At 42.4% G+C, this 15,884-nt stretch overlaps 1 protein-coding gene across 2 annotated transcripts in view; it reads left to right on the top strand.

The window, feature by feature from the left end:
- The window catches only part of LOC138982437 (arrestin domain-containing protein 2-like), a 36,649-nt gene extending 31,262 nt beyond the window's left edge, over positions 1 to 5,387 (top strand). For both annotated transcript variants that reach the window (XM_070355733.1, XM_070355724.1), the window contains exons 4-7: positions 603 to 791; positions 1,579 to 1,755; positions 2,470 to 2,572; positions 3,521 to 5,387. In XM_070355733.1, coding sequence (XP_070211834.1) covers positions 603 to 791; positions 1,579 to 1,755; positions 2,470 to 2,572; positions 3,521 to 3,780 — 729 coding nt within the window. In that variant the 3' untranslated portion in view covers positions 3,781 to 5,387. The remainder of the gene's footprint in view (positions 1 to 602; positions 792 to 1,578; positions 1,756 to 2,469; positions 2,573 to 3,520) is intronic.
- The last annotated feature ends 10,497 nt before the right edge of the window (positions 5,388 to 15,884 follow it).

The following is a 15,884-nucleotide window of genomic DNA, read 5'->3' as shown; positions in this document are numbered from 1 at the left end:
TTTTTCTTTCCTCGCTCTCACAAATAGTTTTTCTTCCTTCCTGACGTATTTACCATTATTGCATGTTGATTTGTCCTTTGTCTAGCCTCGTCACGCGCTGGAAGATCCCGCCGAGCGGTCTTTCTCGTCCACGTGCCGCACTGATCGGGCCTTGTGGCCTGCTCGCTGTCTGTCCCACGCTCTCTCTCTGCCTATCTTCCTCCCTCTCTCCCTCTCTCTCTCCCTCTCTCTCTCCTCTCTCTTCTCCCTCTCTCTTCTCTCTCTTCTCTCTCTCTCTTACTCAATCTCTCCTTCTCTCGCCCTCTCTCTCCCTCTCCCTCCCTCTCTCTTTCCTCCTTTCGCTCTCTCTATACCCATTTCTCTCTCCTCTCTCCCTCTCTCTCACTCCCCCTTTCTCTCCTCTCTCTTCCCTTATCTCGCCCCACTCCCCCTCTCTCTCTTCTTCTCTCTCTCTTTTTCTCTGTATCTCCCTCTCTCTCTCTCCCCCCCCCTCCCCTCTCCCTCTTTCTCCTTTTCCCCCTCTCTCTCCACCTCTCTCAATCAGCCAGTCTTCCTTCAAGACGCATTTACCATAATTGCATTTTGATTCGTCCTTTGTCCAGCCTCGTCACGCGCTGGAAGACCACGCCGAGCGGTCTTTCTCGTCCACGTGCTGCAGACCGGGGCGCGTGGCCTGCTCGCTGTCTGTCCTCAAGCGGTCCTACGTGCCCGGAGAGACCATCCGGGCAGACGTCCAGATACACAATAGTTCTATGCGCAAATCCGGTGTGTGTCGTCTTCAGCTCAAACAGGTAGGGGGATGTTGTTGTTGTTGTTGTTGTTGTTGTTGTTGTTGTTGTTGTTGTTGTTGTTGTTGTTGTTGTTGTTGTTGTTGTTGTTGTCCTCATAATATCTACACACTATCCTATGGAAAAAAAATGTTGCATGTTTTGCATTTCAACATGTTATGTTTTGTTTTAAAATTGTCCCTTCATGGATAAAATTCATTCTGTGTTTCTCTGCGAACCCGGACTACCAATCGCCAGCTTTCCGTGAACAAAACCAGCATTTGCTGAATATTTCAACATTTTTGTGCACGTTTTTTTCTAAAATTGCCCTTCATTAATTAAATTAATTATGTGTTTCATGGATAAAATTCATTTTGTGTTTCACTACAAACCCTGACTACTAATCCCCAGTTTTCCATGAAAAAAAACCCACTTTGCCGCATACGATTTGCTGAATATTTCAACATTTTGCGAATATTTTGTTTTTAAATTACACTTCATGAATTAAATTAATTCTGTGTTTCTCTGCGAACCTGGTCTACCAATCCCCACTATCCAATGAAAACACAAATGTTGCTACATGTTGTGCATTTCAACATTTAACGAATGTTTTGTTTTAAAATTGTCCCTTTATGAATTCAATCAATTCTGTGTTTCTCTGCGAACCCGGACTACCAATCCCCAGCTTTCCTTGCAATCAATAAAAACAAAATTAACAATTAAAAAAATAAAGGAAAACATTAATTAAAAAATACATATTAATTAAAAAAAGCTAGCGCATAACATTACTGGTAAATCTTGTTGACAACAGTTGCTGACGTACGGCGAGAGCTACACACAGGCCTCGGTGCTGCAGGAGGTCAGACTGCACGACTGTATTCGTCCCGGCCAGCGACGTCAGTGGCGTGACGTCACCATGCACGTGCCGCCCACCTGTCCCTCCCGGCTGTCCAAGTGTCGCGTGATTGACGTGCGATACTGTGTTGCGGTCAGTTGGTGTCCGTGTGTGTGTGTATGTGTGTGTATGTGTGTGTGTGTGTGTGTGTGTTTTCAGACTGTCCAAGTGTCGCGTCATTGACGTGCGATACTGTGTTGCGGTCAGTTGGTGTCCGTGTGTGTGTGTGTGTGTGTGTGTGTGTGTGTGTGTGTGTGTGTGTGTGTGTGTGTGTGTGTGTGTGTCTGTGTTTGTTCAGGCTGTCCATTTGTCGCGTCATTGACCTGCGATACTGTGTTGCGGTCATTTGGTGTCCGTGTCCGGCTTATGTGTGTGTGTCCAGTCTGTCAATCTGCGAACAATGTTGCAGATTGCCAAGCCGTTGATAGCTCTTTTGAGTGAACGTCCGCCGTGGTTTTTATATTTGCAAAACACGGTGTCACATACATGCGTGGACACATACTTCTCGGGTCACCAACTGAAACGAAGTAAATCTCACTCTGAGAGTATTAAATACATTCAATATTAAAATATTGATTTGGAATTACAAACAAAATGTTGCGCCTGGTTTTCGATTTTCGTTTCATTGGGTAATAATAATAATAATGGACATTTGCTATAGCGCATAATCATATATATGCTCAATGCGCTTTACATATTAGCAAAGTTCAACTCGGGTATTCTTTCATTTCCGGTAATCGATCAGTATATGTGTTGTGTGTCTGACTTGCAAAGGCAAGTAAATGTATTGGTTTTTGTTGTGGACAGGTGGAAGCACTATTCACAGACGCAGTGCTGTACGCAGCAGTTCCCATCACCATAGTAACAGTCCCAGAACGAGGCATCATTCCTATACGATGGTCCTACAAAGGTATACGTCCCTCTGTTGTCTGTCCGTGTGTCTTGTCCACCTACCATACTGTTGACCTGAATGTGATGGCGTCTGCAATGTTGTATTTGTGTATGAACTGAACAAAATAAGTAAGTGTATCAGTGAGTAGTTTAAATAGTTCGGAAAGAAGTTGTCCAAGCCGATACAGCCATTTTTGGTAAATGAATGCCCTGTTTATTAGTTCTTTGTTCTTTCATCGAGACCGCATGTCTTATTCTATTTGCATCGTGTTTCGTGAATCCCAAACACATATAGATTGCTGACGGTCCAAAATCCAAACACAGATAGATTGCTGACGGTCCAAAATCCAAACACAGATAGATTGCTGACGGTCCAAAATCCCAAACACAGATAGATTGCTGACGGTCCAAAATCCCAAACACAGATAGATTGCTGACGGTCCAAAATCCAAAATCAAAGAACAAGAATGGTAAGGTATTGGAACGTTTTCATTTTAACAAAACAAGACGTTCACGAACCAGCTTCGTTTTGATGTCGAGAGATGTAATCGTTGATTTAACTGTTGGTTTGATTATTCGAATTGTGTTATATCATACTTGCTTTGGGTTTTTCTGCTTGTTGGTTAGTGCATGTGTATGTTTGTAACGAACCTGTTCTGATCTCTGCGGCAGACATGTGAAATTACTAGTTTAATCATAGGTCCAATTTCAAGTGCGTGTGTGTGTGTGTGTGTGTGTGTGTGTGTGTGTGTGTTTGTGAGTGTCTGTCTGTTTGCCTGTGCGTGCGAGCGTGCGTGTGTGCGTGCATGCGTGCGTGCTTGCCGCGTGCGTACGTCTGTTTGTCTGTGTGTCTGTCTGTGTTTAGTGTTTTTATTTTGTCGTTGCTGCTTGTTCACTGTAAGCAACCCATCATTCAAGCAGGGTTCTAGGTTGTTGTCATCTAACCTCCCACGTTGTTTGTCTGCAGAGTGCAGTCACACACAAATGGACCGCGTCATCCTGGAAGGCGGCGCAGCACAAAATCTCATCGATAGCAACGCAGACGACTTCCGCCCAAAATATAAGTACTACGAAGAGGTCAGAGACTCTCGAAAGGATCGTTTTCTCATTCTCAAACTTCGTCAGAGCCCTGGGGTTCGCAGGAGGCAGATCATGGGTTCGGCAGAACCCGGAGAATCTAGGACAGACACCACTGCTACAGACACTGTCGGCGAATCACAGGCGTGAAAAAAAAACACTAGAAAATTTGAAGGGAGAGAATTCCTGCTGTGTTGTCAGTCTTTGTGGTTTCCCACTTCGGGTGTTCTTAGAAGAGTTGTCCTCCTTCGAGCGTGTGACGAATTCGAAAGCGGTGTTTTTGTGTGTGAATTAACGCATTCAGTTCGTCGTTCTGAAGAATTTGTGAAGAACTGTGAAGTGAAAAATTTGCTCCAAATATTTCTTTGAAGAGTGAGTTCAAGTGAGTGTGAACAAGGAGAGAAAAACTGACGAGAATCTGAATGAAGTGAAGAATTCGATACATTAGATTTAACTCCCCGAGGATGGTTTAATTTGTTTCTACTCAGCAGTGGAATGGCGCCAAAATAAACAGGGAAATGGGTTCAACCAAAACACGCCAAACATCACAATGATGGCCACAGGAGTATTCTCAACAATGTGAACGCATTTTATTTTGTATTATGTGCCGGAAATACAATGAAACCTCCTCTCCCCAACATTTTGGTTTTACTCTTGGAAAGTCGCAACGACTGCGAGATATGTTTTTAAGAGGAAATTTTGGGGAACAAAGTTGTTGAAGGAAGAGAATCACAGCAAGTACTTGGGCAAGACTCTTTCTTTTACATTCCACCTTACAAAAGCTCATTCCGTTCAATGAAGAGAAATGATGTTGAAAAGGGGGCAACAACGAGTTTTTCAAACGGGAATGATCAGCAAGAATTGTCATTTCTACATTTGTGCATGGGGTTCTGACAATTATGATTGTAATGTACAGTTATCATCAGCAATAGTATGAGTGATTTGAACATACTGTGAATATTCCTAAAGAAACTAATACTCTTGCATCGTCTTTGAAAAGTGTAATGACAGCACACAATTCTCAAACCATCCTTGAAATTTCTCAGCTGCCAAACTTGTTTTCTTTTCTCCGAGATCTGGTTGCTGTTTGTGAGTTTCTGGTTACTTTCTTAGTGTGAGGTACAAACCGAAAAGTAACTTAAACAGTGTATGTGTGTGTGTGTGCGTGTGTGTGTGTGTGTGTGTGTGTGTGTGTGTGTGTGTGTGTGTGTGTGTGTGCTTGTGCTTGTGTGTGCTTTTGTGTCTGTCTTCTTCCTTTCAGTTTATATTGGATGTGCTTTTTCTTTGCCAATGAGCGAGAGTGAAGGACTACCAGACGTACACATAAGGATCACACGCCACTTTGCAGCATTTACAAATTAAACATAGGTTTCCGTGATGTAAGAATGTTTTGATGGTTTTGTTTTGCGTTGGTGTATTTTTCAGTCAACAACTGAAAATTCATTCATAACAGTCTTGAAAAAAAAGTGTTTAAAAAAAGTGTCGTATGTCCCAATACAAAGTGACAAACAAAACTTTAGAAAAAAAGATCCACTTCAACAAAAGAAACAGACATTTTCCAGCAATCACTTGCTGATAATTGTTAACATGTAGGCTATATCTTAAGAAAAACACACGTAACCACAATTTCCTTCGCGTGAAAACGACCATTTAAATCGTTGCATATACCTGTATGTCCTCCCCCCATTTTGACACATGCACTTAAACACATGTCTATCAAAACTCAAGAGTCTGACTGCTTCCTGTGCAAAGTGTCATTTCTGCGTTGCGTTGCGTTCAGTTTCATTCTGTGAGTTCGACAGCTACTTGACTAAATATTGTATTTTCGCCTTACGCGACTTGTTTTTTAGTTGTGGTTGTTTATGTGGGTGTTTTTTGTTGTCCGGGGGGGGGGGGTTAATTAATTTCGTTGATTATTATCATCTAGTATAACTTATCTGACTTATAACTTATTTCCTCAAGGAGATCCGGGCTGTTATTCCTAGGGATAGCGTACAGTGACACAATCTCACTACCCATTTTTTCCCCTGCATGCGTATTTTCGTGTTATCCAAGCCCTCAGACTTTCTCTGTGAGCTGGGGATCGTGCGCATGTGTGCACACGGGGATTTTCAAACACCTGGAAGAGTCTGCACGAAGTTGACCCTTTGAAATAAATTTCCCGGGTTCGAACCCACGTTGATAGCAACAAACTGAGTTTAAGGCCAGTGCGCTAACGACTGAGCTACGTCCCCGCCCCATAAGTGACGAAATTCCCACTTCAAAAACAATTCCAGCCAGGCTGTATTGTTTTCGAATTTGCTAAAGCTGAAGGGTGCTATTATTCTATATATATATGTAAAAGTTTGGACAATTATTTGGTGGTTTATATGATAGTTTAATTAAGGAGGAGGAGGGAATCTTTAAAATATATGTATGGCATGTGTCTTGATTTTGTGAGAATGTGTTACATTTTGTCTTATTTGACAATGTGATAAGAGACAAGTCCCGTAAAAGCAACCAATATTCACCAAATAATTTCTGAAAGAACTTCATTCCTTATTTGCATGTATTATGTGTGTTGATATTGTGCATAATCATACCGGTAGTCACCGTGTGTGTGTGTGTGTGTCTCTGTGTGTATGTGTGTGTGTGTGCGTGTGTGTGTGTGCGTGGGTGTATGTGCGTGCATGTGTGCGTGCGTGCGTGCGCGCGTGTGTGTGTGTATGTACGTGTGTGCGCGCGTTCGTGTGTGTGTGTGTGTGTGTGTGTGTGTGTGTGTGCCGTTAAGCAGTGATGTGAAGACCTGGCAGGTGAGAAGACACTGAGTTCTTCGTCTTTTTGGTGCAAGAATACCAGGTTCCAGATTGCTTTTTAAGCATGCTGGCTCTGATGTGTACGCGTAGGTCTTACATGTACGAAAACGCGTGTGTGAATGCCAAATTGCGTGTGCGTGTGTGTATGTGCTTGCTTGGTTCATGATTATGTTGTTTATTATGGTATTTGTTGTATTTGGTGGGAATTTTTGTCCAATCTTATATTGTGGCAGCAACTGTCTCATGAAGAAATAAAGATGAATGATTCATAAGAGGATAATGTGTCTTATAAAAAACGCTGGCGCTGGACCCGAGTACTCTTTAGACTGGCTCGCTCCCCCAGTATGAAAGTTTTTGTCTTGTGCACGTGGATTTAAAAAAACAAAAAACAAAAATTATTTATTTTACACAATTACAAAAATTATTAGAGTAAAATAAAACATTAAAACGTTCATAATAAACAAAAGTAAACAAGAATTTTAAAAAAAAAATAAAAATAAAAATAGACCGCCCATGCCGGGAATCGAACTCGGATCACTTTGGTACAGTATGAAAGTTTTTGTCTTGTGCACGTGAATTAAAAAAAAAATTATTTATTTATTTTACACAATTAAAAAAATTATTAGAGTAAAATAAAACATTAAAACGTTCATAATAAACAATAGTAAACAAGAATTTTAAAAAAAATAAAATAGACCGCCCATGCCGGGAATCGAACCCGGATCCCTTTGGCCACCAAGCCACCACCTTGAATCACTGACACAGTGTCCCTGTCGCTCTCTCTCGTGCTCTCTGTCTCTCTTTCAGTCTCACCGAGACCAAACCTGCACTGTAGTTTCTTTGCCGAGACCAAATTAATTCCCACCCGCTGGCTGACTTGAAAATCGTCTCGCATGCGATACGCATGCTTTTCATGACGCACGCGTTCGGCTGTTCTATCAGCTCAATGGCTGGCTGTCGCTCCGATTGAATTCGTCCAACCGTCAAGAACTTTTGTGTTTTTTGGGGCATTTAGGTCCCAGGTAACATTATGAAGTTTTAATACGATCAATCGGACCTATTATCAAGTTAGTGTATCAACTTTTGAACGAACTGCGCCCAGTAGTTTCCCAGCAATAAGCTGTTAAGTCGAGACAGACAGACACACACACAGACACACAATTAAAGTCTGCTGGACCCTCCTACTGCGTACTCGGGGATAAAACTTTACAATGTCCTGACTTAAATTGTGTACGCCTGTATGTGCTTGCCCGTGTGTGTAACACGTGTATGTTGCACGTGTGTGTGTGTGTGTGTGTGCGTGTGTGTGTGTGTGTGTGTGTGTGTGTGTGTGTGTGTGTGTGTGTTTGTGCGTGCGTGCGAGCTTGCGCGCGTATGAGTGTGCATGTCTGGAGTGTCTTATTATGCCTTTAAGTCAATTTTCTCACCGTGCTGTTCGTGGCTGCGTGTGCAGGTGCCTTTTACACTGTCTTGGTGGTCTGCACATATCGGTAATAAATGCATTTAAATATCGTGAGCTATTATTCACTGAAGAACCTAATTAAGTGTAAGATGACGTGTAGATATATACTTGTGGCTACCTCAAACTTTTTGTTAAAAGAGGGCACTTTTGATACAGACAAATGCTCCATTATAATGATACCACGAGGAACATCAATCACAACACGTAAGACCGGAAACATGCAAAAATGTGCATAATAAACAACAGAAAATACACATAAACGCCATTACTGCAAAAGTGCGCGTGCACGTAGTACCTTTTGTAGGACAATATTGTAGGGCAATTTTTACGCAAGAGTTATGAAAACTTCGGTAGGGGGGCCCGGGTAGCTCAGGTGGTAGAGCACTGGACTTGTGGTCGAAAGGTCGCTGGTTCGAATCCGGGCCGGGACGGACACAGGTCAACTTTATGTGCAGACCCAGAGACGGTATCCATCTCCCACCCCCGTGTCACCACAGTGGCACGTAAAAGACCTCGGTCATTCTGCCATAAGTGCAGATGGCTGATACCACCTAAACACGCATACACTTGTGTATCTCATCTAAATCGGGTTAAAACCCGGGAACATGCCCCTAATGGCTTTGCCGTGAGGGCGTAAAACTTGAATTTCTCTAAAACTTCTGTAACTCTTAAAGGCACTGTCCTTCCATTGAAAACGGTTCTGCTCATTGTCTCAGACCTCACCAGGCTTTTACATGGGCTACGAGAGAAGACGTGCAGGGCTGAGTCTTTAAAGACAACTCTATCCCCATGTAGATTGTCTCGTAAAGCCTGATATTCATTGCGAGAAGTCGACTTCGCCAAATCTACTTCACAGAGGTCGCTGCGTGAAGCTTTGGCCCTGACTGGGCGGGGATATAGCTCAGTTGGTAGCGCGCTGGATTTGTATTCAGTTGGCCGCTGTCAGCGTGAGTTCGATCCCAGGTTCGGCGGAAATTTATTTCAGAGTCAACTTTGTGTGCAGACTCTCTTCGGTGTCCGAACCCTCCCCCCGTGTACACTACATTGGGTGTGCACGTTAAAGATCCCACGATTGACAAAAGGGTCTTTCCTGGCAAAATTGCTTAGGCACAGTTAATAATTGTCTACCTATACCCGTGTGACTTGGAATAATAGGCCGTGAAAGGTAAATATGCGCCGAAATGGCTGCAATCTACTGGCCGTATAAAATTTCATCTCACAAGGCATCACTGCAGAGCGCCTAGAACTGTACCCACGGAATATGCGCGATATAAGCCTCATTGATTGATTGATTGATTGATAAAGCTTTAGCACTGACTATTCGGTGAAAAGACTTTGCAAAGTCTTCGGGTTGTCAACTTGAGGCTCAATTAATAATATACGACTGATACGGATACATGCACAGCCTAGCGGTAACATATCATTACGAGTAACAATCTCGTGCTGATAATATGCAGAAGTCACCGAGACATCTTCGCTTTCAAAATTCCTTCTGTTCCTTGGAAACATGCAGGAGAAGCGACAGAATGCTTACGTGACGTCATTATTCGCATTATGAGGTCTTCTAGAACTTTGTTTCGCCTCTGACGTCAGAGGTTTAACTTGGAAGATAGGATCATGAAGATACGTTTTGGTTTGTATAATCAGTTTCGTTTGTCTTTAAATGTTTGAGTGGCCAATTTTTCTAATTGGACAATTTGTATTGTGAATAAGCTCAAGCTTCCTGAATTACTTTTGCACACTCATATAGAAAACAGTTCTTGATATATTTTTTTTATATAAGCTTATGTAAGTGGAAGGATGCTCTTATTATATGTAAAAGCGAGGACGGACCTGTACCGATTAAAAAAAATGGCTTACACAAGGCGTGATGTATAGCTTATTTAAATGTTCACCAATGTCAATCTCATTGTTAATGGGGTGTTGTACGTCGGTATTTTATCTCACTTAGCAACCGCTCTGGTGCGTCTATCCGTCGCAATCTGTCTCTTTTGTCGTCATCACTTTTGTCCAATTCAGAAATATTGGCACTTCAGTCAACCACCATCACAAATTGCCCAAGGGACATTTAACTAGCGAACGACAAATGCTGGCCGGCTATTGTCAAACCATGCGGCCCCAAGCAATTGATAGATCTGCAAGCGCGTAAAAATTCAGGGATGGGCAACTGTCGCAAACGTCACTTTTTTTGCGACAGGCCAAGCCACTGTTACGACACAGCACTTTTAGCCTAGATGCGATATGACAGATGATTCTGTGTTCTGTTTAGCTTCTTCTTCTTCTTCTTCGTTCACGGGATGAAACTCCCACGTTCACTCATTTGTTTTGCACGAGTGGATTTTTACGTGTATGAACGTTTTTACCTCGCCATTTAGGCAGCCATACGCCGCTTTCGGGGAAAGCATGCTGGGTATTGTCGTGTTTCTATAACCCACCGAACTCTGTTCAGCAAACTTTTGAGAGCCTGCAAGGTTTCTTGCTCGTGTTTGCACTATAGCCTACTCCAAAGCAATTTGATTTTTGCGCCGACTCCGGTAGTTTCTTCACTTGCGTCAGCAGATAAAATGCAGTCTTATTAATTTTTCTCAGATCGAATTATTGCAACTGTGGAACATATCCGCCCTAACATGAACCTGGACAACTAATCTGCAGGCGCGTAACAATTCCCTTGCTTGCGATAGCAGATACACTAAACTGAAGTGTTCTACTTTTGAACACCCTTTCTGTGACCAGTTTTCAACACTGTGTGACATACTAAAGTTTATATATAAAATAAAAAAAATAAAAAGTTTGTACCATTAGTGTTTACCATGTGTGCTAATTTTTATTGAGAAGATACAATGAAAGAATATGTTACACAGTGTGCAAAACTGGTCACAGGATGGGTGTTCAACAGTGAAACCTCTTTCAATTTAGAGTGGATATATGGTGCAGCTTTAATTAATTTATCATCGATCCAATGATTGTTTTGTCTGGTAAGTCAAGGAAGTCTTCCTGAAGAGTGATGATATATAGTCGCCATGATTTACTGCTGCACTGCAACATCCGGGAAGCGCTGGAGAGTTGGGAAGGATTGGCGAAGGCGTGTAGTTACGCAAGGCGCGTTATTACGCGTTTCTCCCAGCCTATCGGTCGCCGCGCTGCGTTTCCTACATCCAGGATAGGAAAGTGTCGATCAGTCTGTGTTGCAGCTTGGTAACGGAAAACGTGAAGCCCTTATGTCACGTCCCCCCTCTCTCCAGCCTTGTCTCTACCCTCTACACTATATTCTTTTGTTTTTATCTCTTTTTTTTCTTCTTCTTCTTTTTTTTCCTCAGCGTTTCCGGGTCCTTGCACTCGATAAACTTTGTGGCTTCCGTGCTAATGTGTGCCACAGTTTGTGGACAGGTTAATTGTCGACGATTGTACTTGAAGTTTACTTAACAGTGCCGTTGCTTCCGGGACTTCTGATGTTGGCTTTGTTTTCCTTATACGTTGACGTTCCTGTTTTTGTATTCATGATGTGACAATGCAGAAAAAAGTGGAGCAAGGGGTGGGTGTTTTTCTGCTGATTATCAGTCATCAGAAAGAAAAGAAGGAGGAAAAGAAGAAGGGAGGAAGAAGAACATTGATCGCTACTATTACCTACTATTACTACTACTACTGCTGCTGCTACTATCTGCCTAATACGACGACTATCACCACCACTACCGCGACCACCACCACCATCATCATCATCATCATCACCATCATATGGAGCTGGCAATGTTGCAATCTATTGAACTATATATAGCATTCGGTAAAGAATGTTTAAAATAAAATTCAGTCTGACTGTTTACAATACACAGTTTGTACTATTACAATTCTCACGCTCCCCTATTTGATCCACTTAAATTGTAAGGTTTTATATCTCTTACGTCTGTCCATTTTCTTTTTAATTGCTCTACTTCACAAAAGATGCATGAGGTAACATTTCGTCAGCTCGTATATTTTTTTGTTCCACTTAACTTTTTTACAACGAAGAGAGCTGGTTGACATAATCATGAGATTGTCCAGACCCCAGTACTAATTCTATCATACAGTTTAAATGTCGTCTGCTTCGTTTCCTCCTTTGTTACATGTACACTCAGTTTCCGGGTCCTTTCATGTAATAATCTTTTTGACATAACAGTTGTTCCGTTTTGCGTTTTCCCATGCATGCATCAACCGTCACTGGCCGTATGTAATGCATACTGGTGCACCTTCCGCAATCTCACGTGTGTGTGTGTGTGTGTGTGTGTGTGTGTGTGTGTGTGTGTGTGTGTGTGTGTGTGTGTGTGTGTGTGTGTGTATGTGCGGGGGTTTGTGTGTGTGTGTGTGTGTGTGCATGTGTAGTGCGTGCGTGCGGGGGGGGGGGGGGGGATCGGGCGGGCGTATTTGCGTGCATTCGTGTGTGCGTGCATTCTATAGATTAAAGAGGGCAACACTTAAATTAACGAGGTATTGAGGTTTTAGCCGAAAGATGAAAATGGTACGACATGACAAAACATACTCACAGACTCAGAAACAGGTACACAGAGACAGGCTTATACAGGCGAATACCGGCATGGTTGGCCTAGTGGTCCGCCCCGTGATCGGGAGGTCGTGGGTTCGAACCCCGGGCGGGTCATACCTAAGACTTTAAAATTGGCAATCTAGTGGCTGCTCCGCCTGGCGTCTGGCATTATGGGGTTAGTGCTAGGACTGGTTGGTCCGGTGTCAGAATAATGTGACTGGGTGAGACATGAAGCCTGTGCTGCGACTTCTGTCTTGTGTGTGGCGCACGTTATATGTCAAAGCAGCACCGCCCTGATATGGCCCTTCGTGGTCGGCTGGGCGTTAAGCAAACAAACAAACAAGCAAAATACAGGCGAATCGACTCAGACACACAGGTAATGTGTTGCTGTACGATTTCTCCCGTACCAGACCCTCATTCCTCCTGTCTACTGACCCTACCCAACCATACCCCAACCACACAAAAACTATGTGCTGGGCCGGGAAACGGTTTTGTAACATTTGAATTACTTGTGCAACGCTGGCAGGTGAAAATAACATATGAGCAATCGTTTTAGTCCCGGAAGGAAGTTCCCAATGAAAGTATAATAAAAGCACGATTACGTCTAAAATTAAGACAAGTGAAAGGAAAGTAATGAAACAAAAACAACAAAAGTTCACTGAATGTATTAACGTGCGTGCACACTCCCCCTCCTCCACCCTACCATCCCCCCCCCCCACCCCGCCCCACCACACACAAACACATGCACGTACGCCGCACACACTCACACGTATGCATGCACGCATGTACGCACGCATGCACGCCCGCACGCACGCACACACACACACATACACAAACACACACACACACACACAACACACACACACACACAACACACACAAACACGCAGACCAAGCACCACCACAGGCATACACGCACAAGCACACACTCACAAACACATACAGGCACACATACAAACACACACACACACGCGGACGCACACATACACACCTCCACCACCACCACCACCACCATCAAACCCTCGCAGCTTAACCCATCACCACCGCCACCACCCCCCAAAAAAATACACCTGTAGTTTGTTCGCACGAGGACACTTCACTGACAGGCTAGAGACGTAGAGAAATGCATCACTTCCACTGACAGGGCCCTACCCCACCTTTCGTTCAACGACAATTAATTGATCCTTGCGCATGCGTAGTAGACCGCAGCGCGTCGTAAGGAAGTGATCCCGAAGGAAAGAAAAAAAGCCCACTGCATCAACGAAAGCTACCAGTTGAAAAAAAGGACACACAAAAAGACAAATAGTCACCTGTCAGTCACAAAATCTTCCTCTTCCGATTTTGCATCCTGTCTCGGGTCTTGGCGTAAGAGCAGAGATCGAGTAGGTATACTTACCTTGATGCGCCACCATTAACCAAACAAGGAAACACACAGACAAGGAAACAAACATTCAAGGCTACAAACAAGTAAAAGCAAACAAACACACACTACATGAGTTGTATACAGATTTGTTCTTTTATTGACTATGGCTGTTTATTTGTTTGTTTATTTGTTTGTTTGTTTGTTTGTTTGGTTGGTTTTTTGTTTGTTCGTTTGTTTGTTTGTTTGTTTGTTTTCCTGTTTTTGTTTTGTTTGTACGTTTGTTTGTTTGTTTGTTTGTTTGTTGTTTTGTTTGTTGGTTTGTCTTCTCTGTTAGTCAGTGGTCTTTCTAACTTTTTTTCTATTTTTTATTCTTGTCTGTATTATTCTTAAGCAAATATTACATGTTTTATTTGCCCAAGGACAGATTGTACGCCAAGGCATTGTGTCTTTTATCTATTATTCTTATTAAATAAAGTTCAGTCTCTCTCTCTCTCTCTCTCTCTCTCTCTCTCTCTCTCTCTCTCTCTCTCTCTCTCTCTCTCGCTCTCTTTTCAAATAAGTTTCCCATGCACTATTAATAGTAACCAGGTCGGAGAATAGAATTGAACGCTCAAAATGAATCCTTTATCTTTTTGGGACAACGCAGACTGATTCATGACGGTGCCAACCGGATCTACTATTTATTTTTAGCTTGCTGGTACTATCCGAAGTTCGGGAGTGATGAAGCATAAAGACATGCATACATTGCAATACAGCTCTGAATGCGAGTTACACCTCAGCATTGAGACGGGCGATCCATTGGAAGAGAGAACTGCCGCCGACTTCCAGCTTTTCATTTGAAAAGAATAAAGTGTGGAACCTGCCGAAAATGACAAAATCCACTAAAGGTAATGTTACATGGTAAACGTTTTAAACTTTTAGTTGAGATAAACATCATTCCAATGATGATATTATGAAAAGAGCAAAGAGTGGAAGGAACCTGCCGAAAATGACAGAATCCACTAAAGATAATGTCACATGGTAAACGTTTTAAACTTTTTGTTGAGATAACCATCATTCAAATGATGATAATTATTGCTGATTTAACGATACGATTGAACCTTGCGTGTGTTTATGGTAACAGTACCAGATATTTTATTTATCGTAAACATGTCCATCTTTTATTTATCATAAACATGTCCCAATTTCATTTATCGTAAACATGTCCATCTTTTATTTATCATAAACATGTCCATCTTTTATTTATCATAAACATGTCCATCTTTCATTTATCATAAACATGTCCATATTTTATTTATCATAAACATGTTTCTTCTCCGACTGCAGCAAAATTATCTCCAAGCAAACCATGAACCCATCGGGTGGTTAGAGCATCATGCATCATCGTCAAAAAGACGGAGAAACAGACGGTGGACAGATGGACAGACGGACTAACAGGCGAATACACAATTAAAACGGAAAATCAAACCGTACAAAAGCAAAAAGAAAGGGGGCAGACTGTTTAATGTATCGTAACAAAGGTCAAATATGTGTCCGTGATGGTATATAATTGCAAGGTTCATAAAGCTCACCTTATTCTAAGAATCGTGCGTATTAACAACCACGTAATAAAACTGAAAAACAAAAAGAGATTCCCTAGTTTGTACTCCTTGAACGGCTATACTGCTAGAACAGAGTTCCTTTCTTTTATCTTATGAGGTAAGAATGAAACTTTATAATACAAAACATTTTTTTTAAAGCGACAGAAAAAACGTGTTGAAATGTTCACAGCAGAAAAAAACCCACTTTGCTACAGAAAGCGGAAATGGTGTGAAAAGAATAATAAAACATAAGCTGAGCATGAACAATAGCAGTAAACATCCGCAACAAGAAAACAAACAAACGAAACTACACAGGGGAACGAAGGGCAAGCAGACAACAGCAAGGCAAGTCTGGGCTGTAAATAAAACGCCGCCCTCGCCATGAAGGGGAAGCTGCCGGTATTAAAAGATTACTGTGCGGTATTTCATTCACAGGAAAAGAGTGAGGGAGAGAGGGGGAGGGAGGAGGAGGGAGAGAGAGAGAGAGAGGGAGAAACTAAAACTGAAACTGAAACTGAACTTTATTACCAAAGGATAGAGGT

The sequence above is a fragment of the Littorina saxatilis genome, linkage group LG1 (assembly GCF_037325665.1).
Source record: "Littorina saxatilis isolate snail1 linkage group LG1, US_GU_Lsax_2.0, whole genome shotgun sequence".
NCBI classification, from domain to species: domain Eukaryota; kingdom Metazoa; phylum Mollusca; class Gastropoda; order Littorinimorpha; family Littorinidae; genus Littorina; species Littorina saxatilis.
This window is presented reverse-complemented; position numbering and strand designations above follow the sequence as displayed.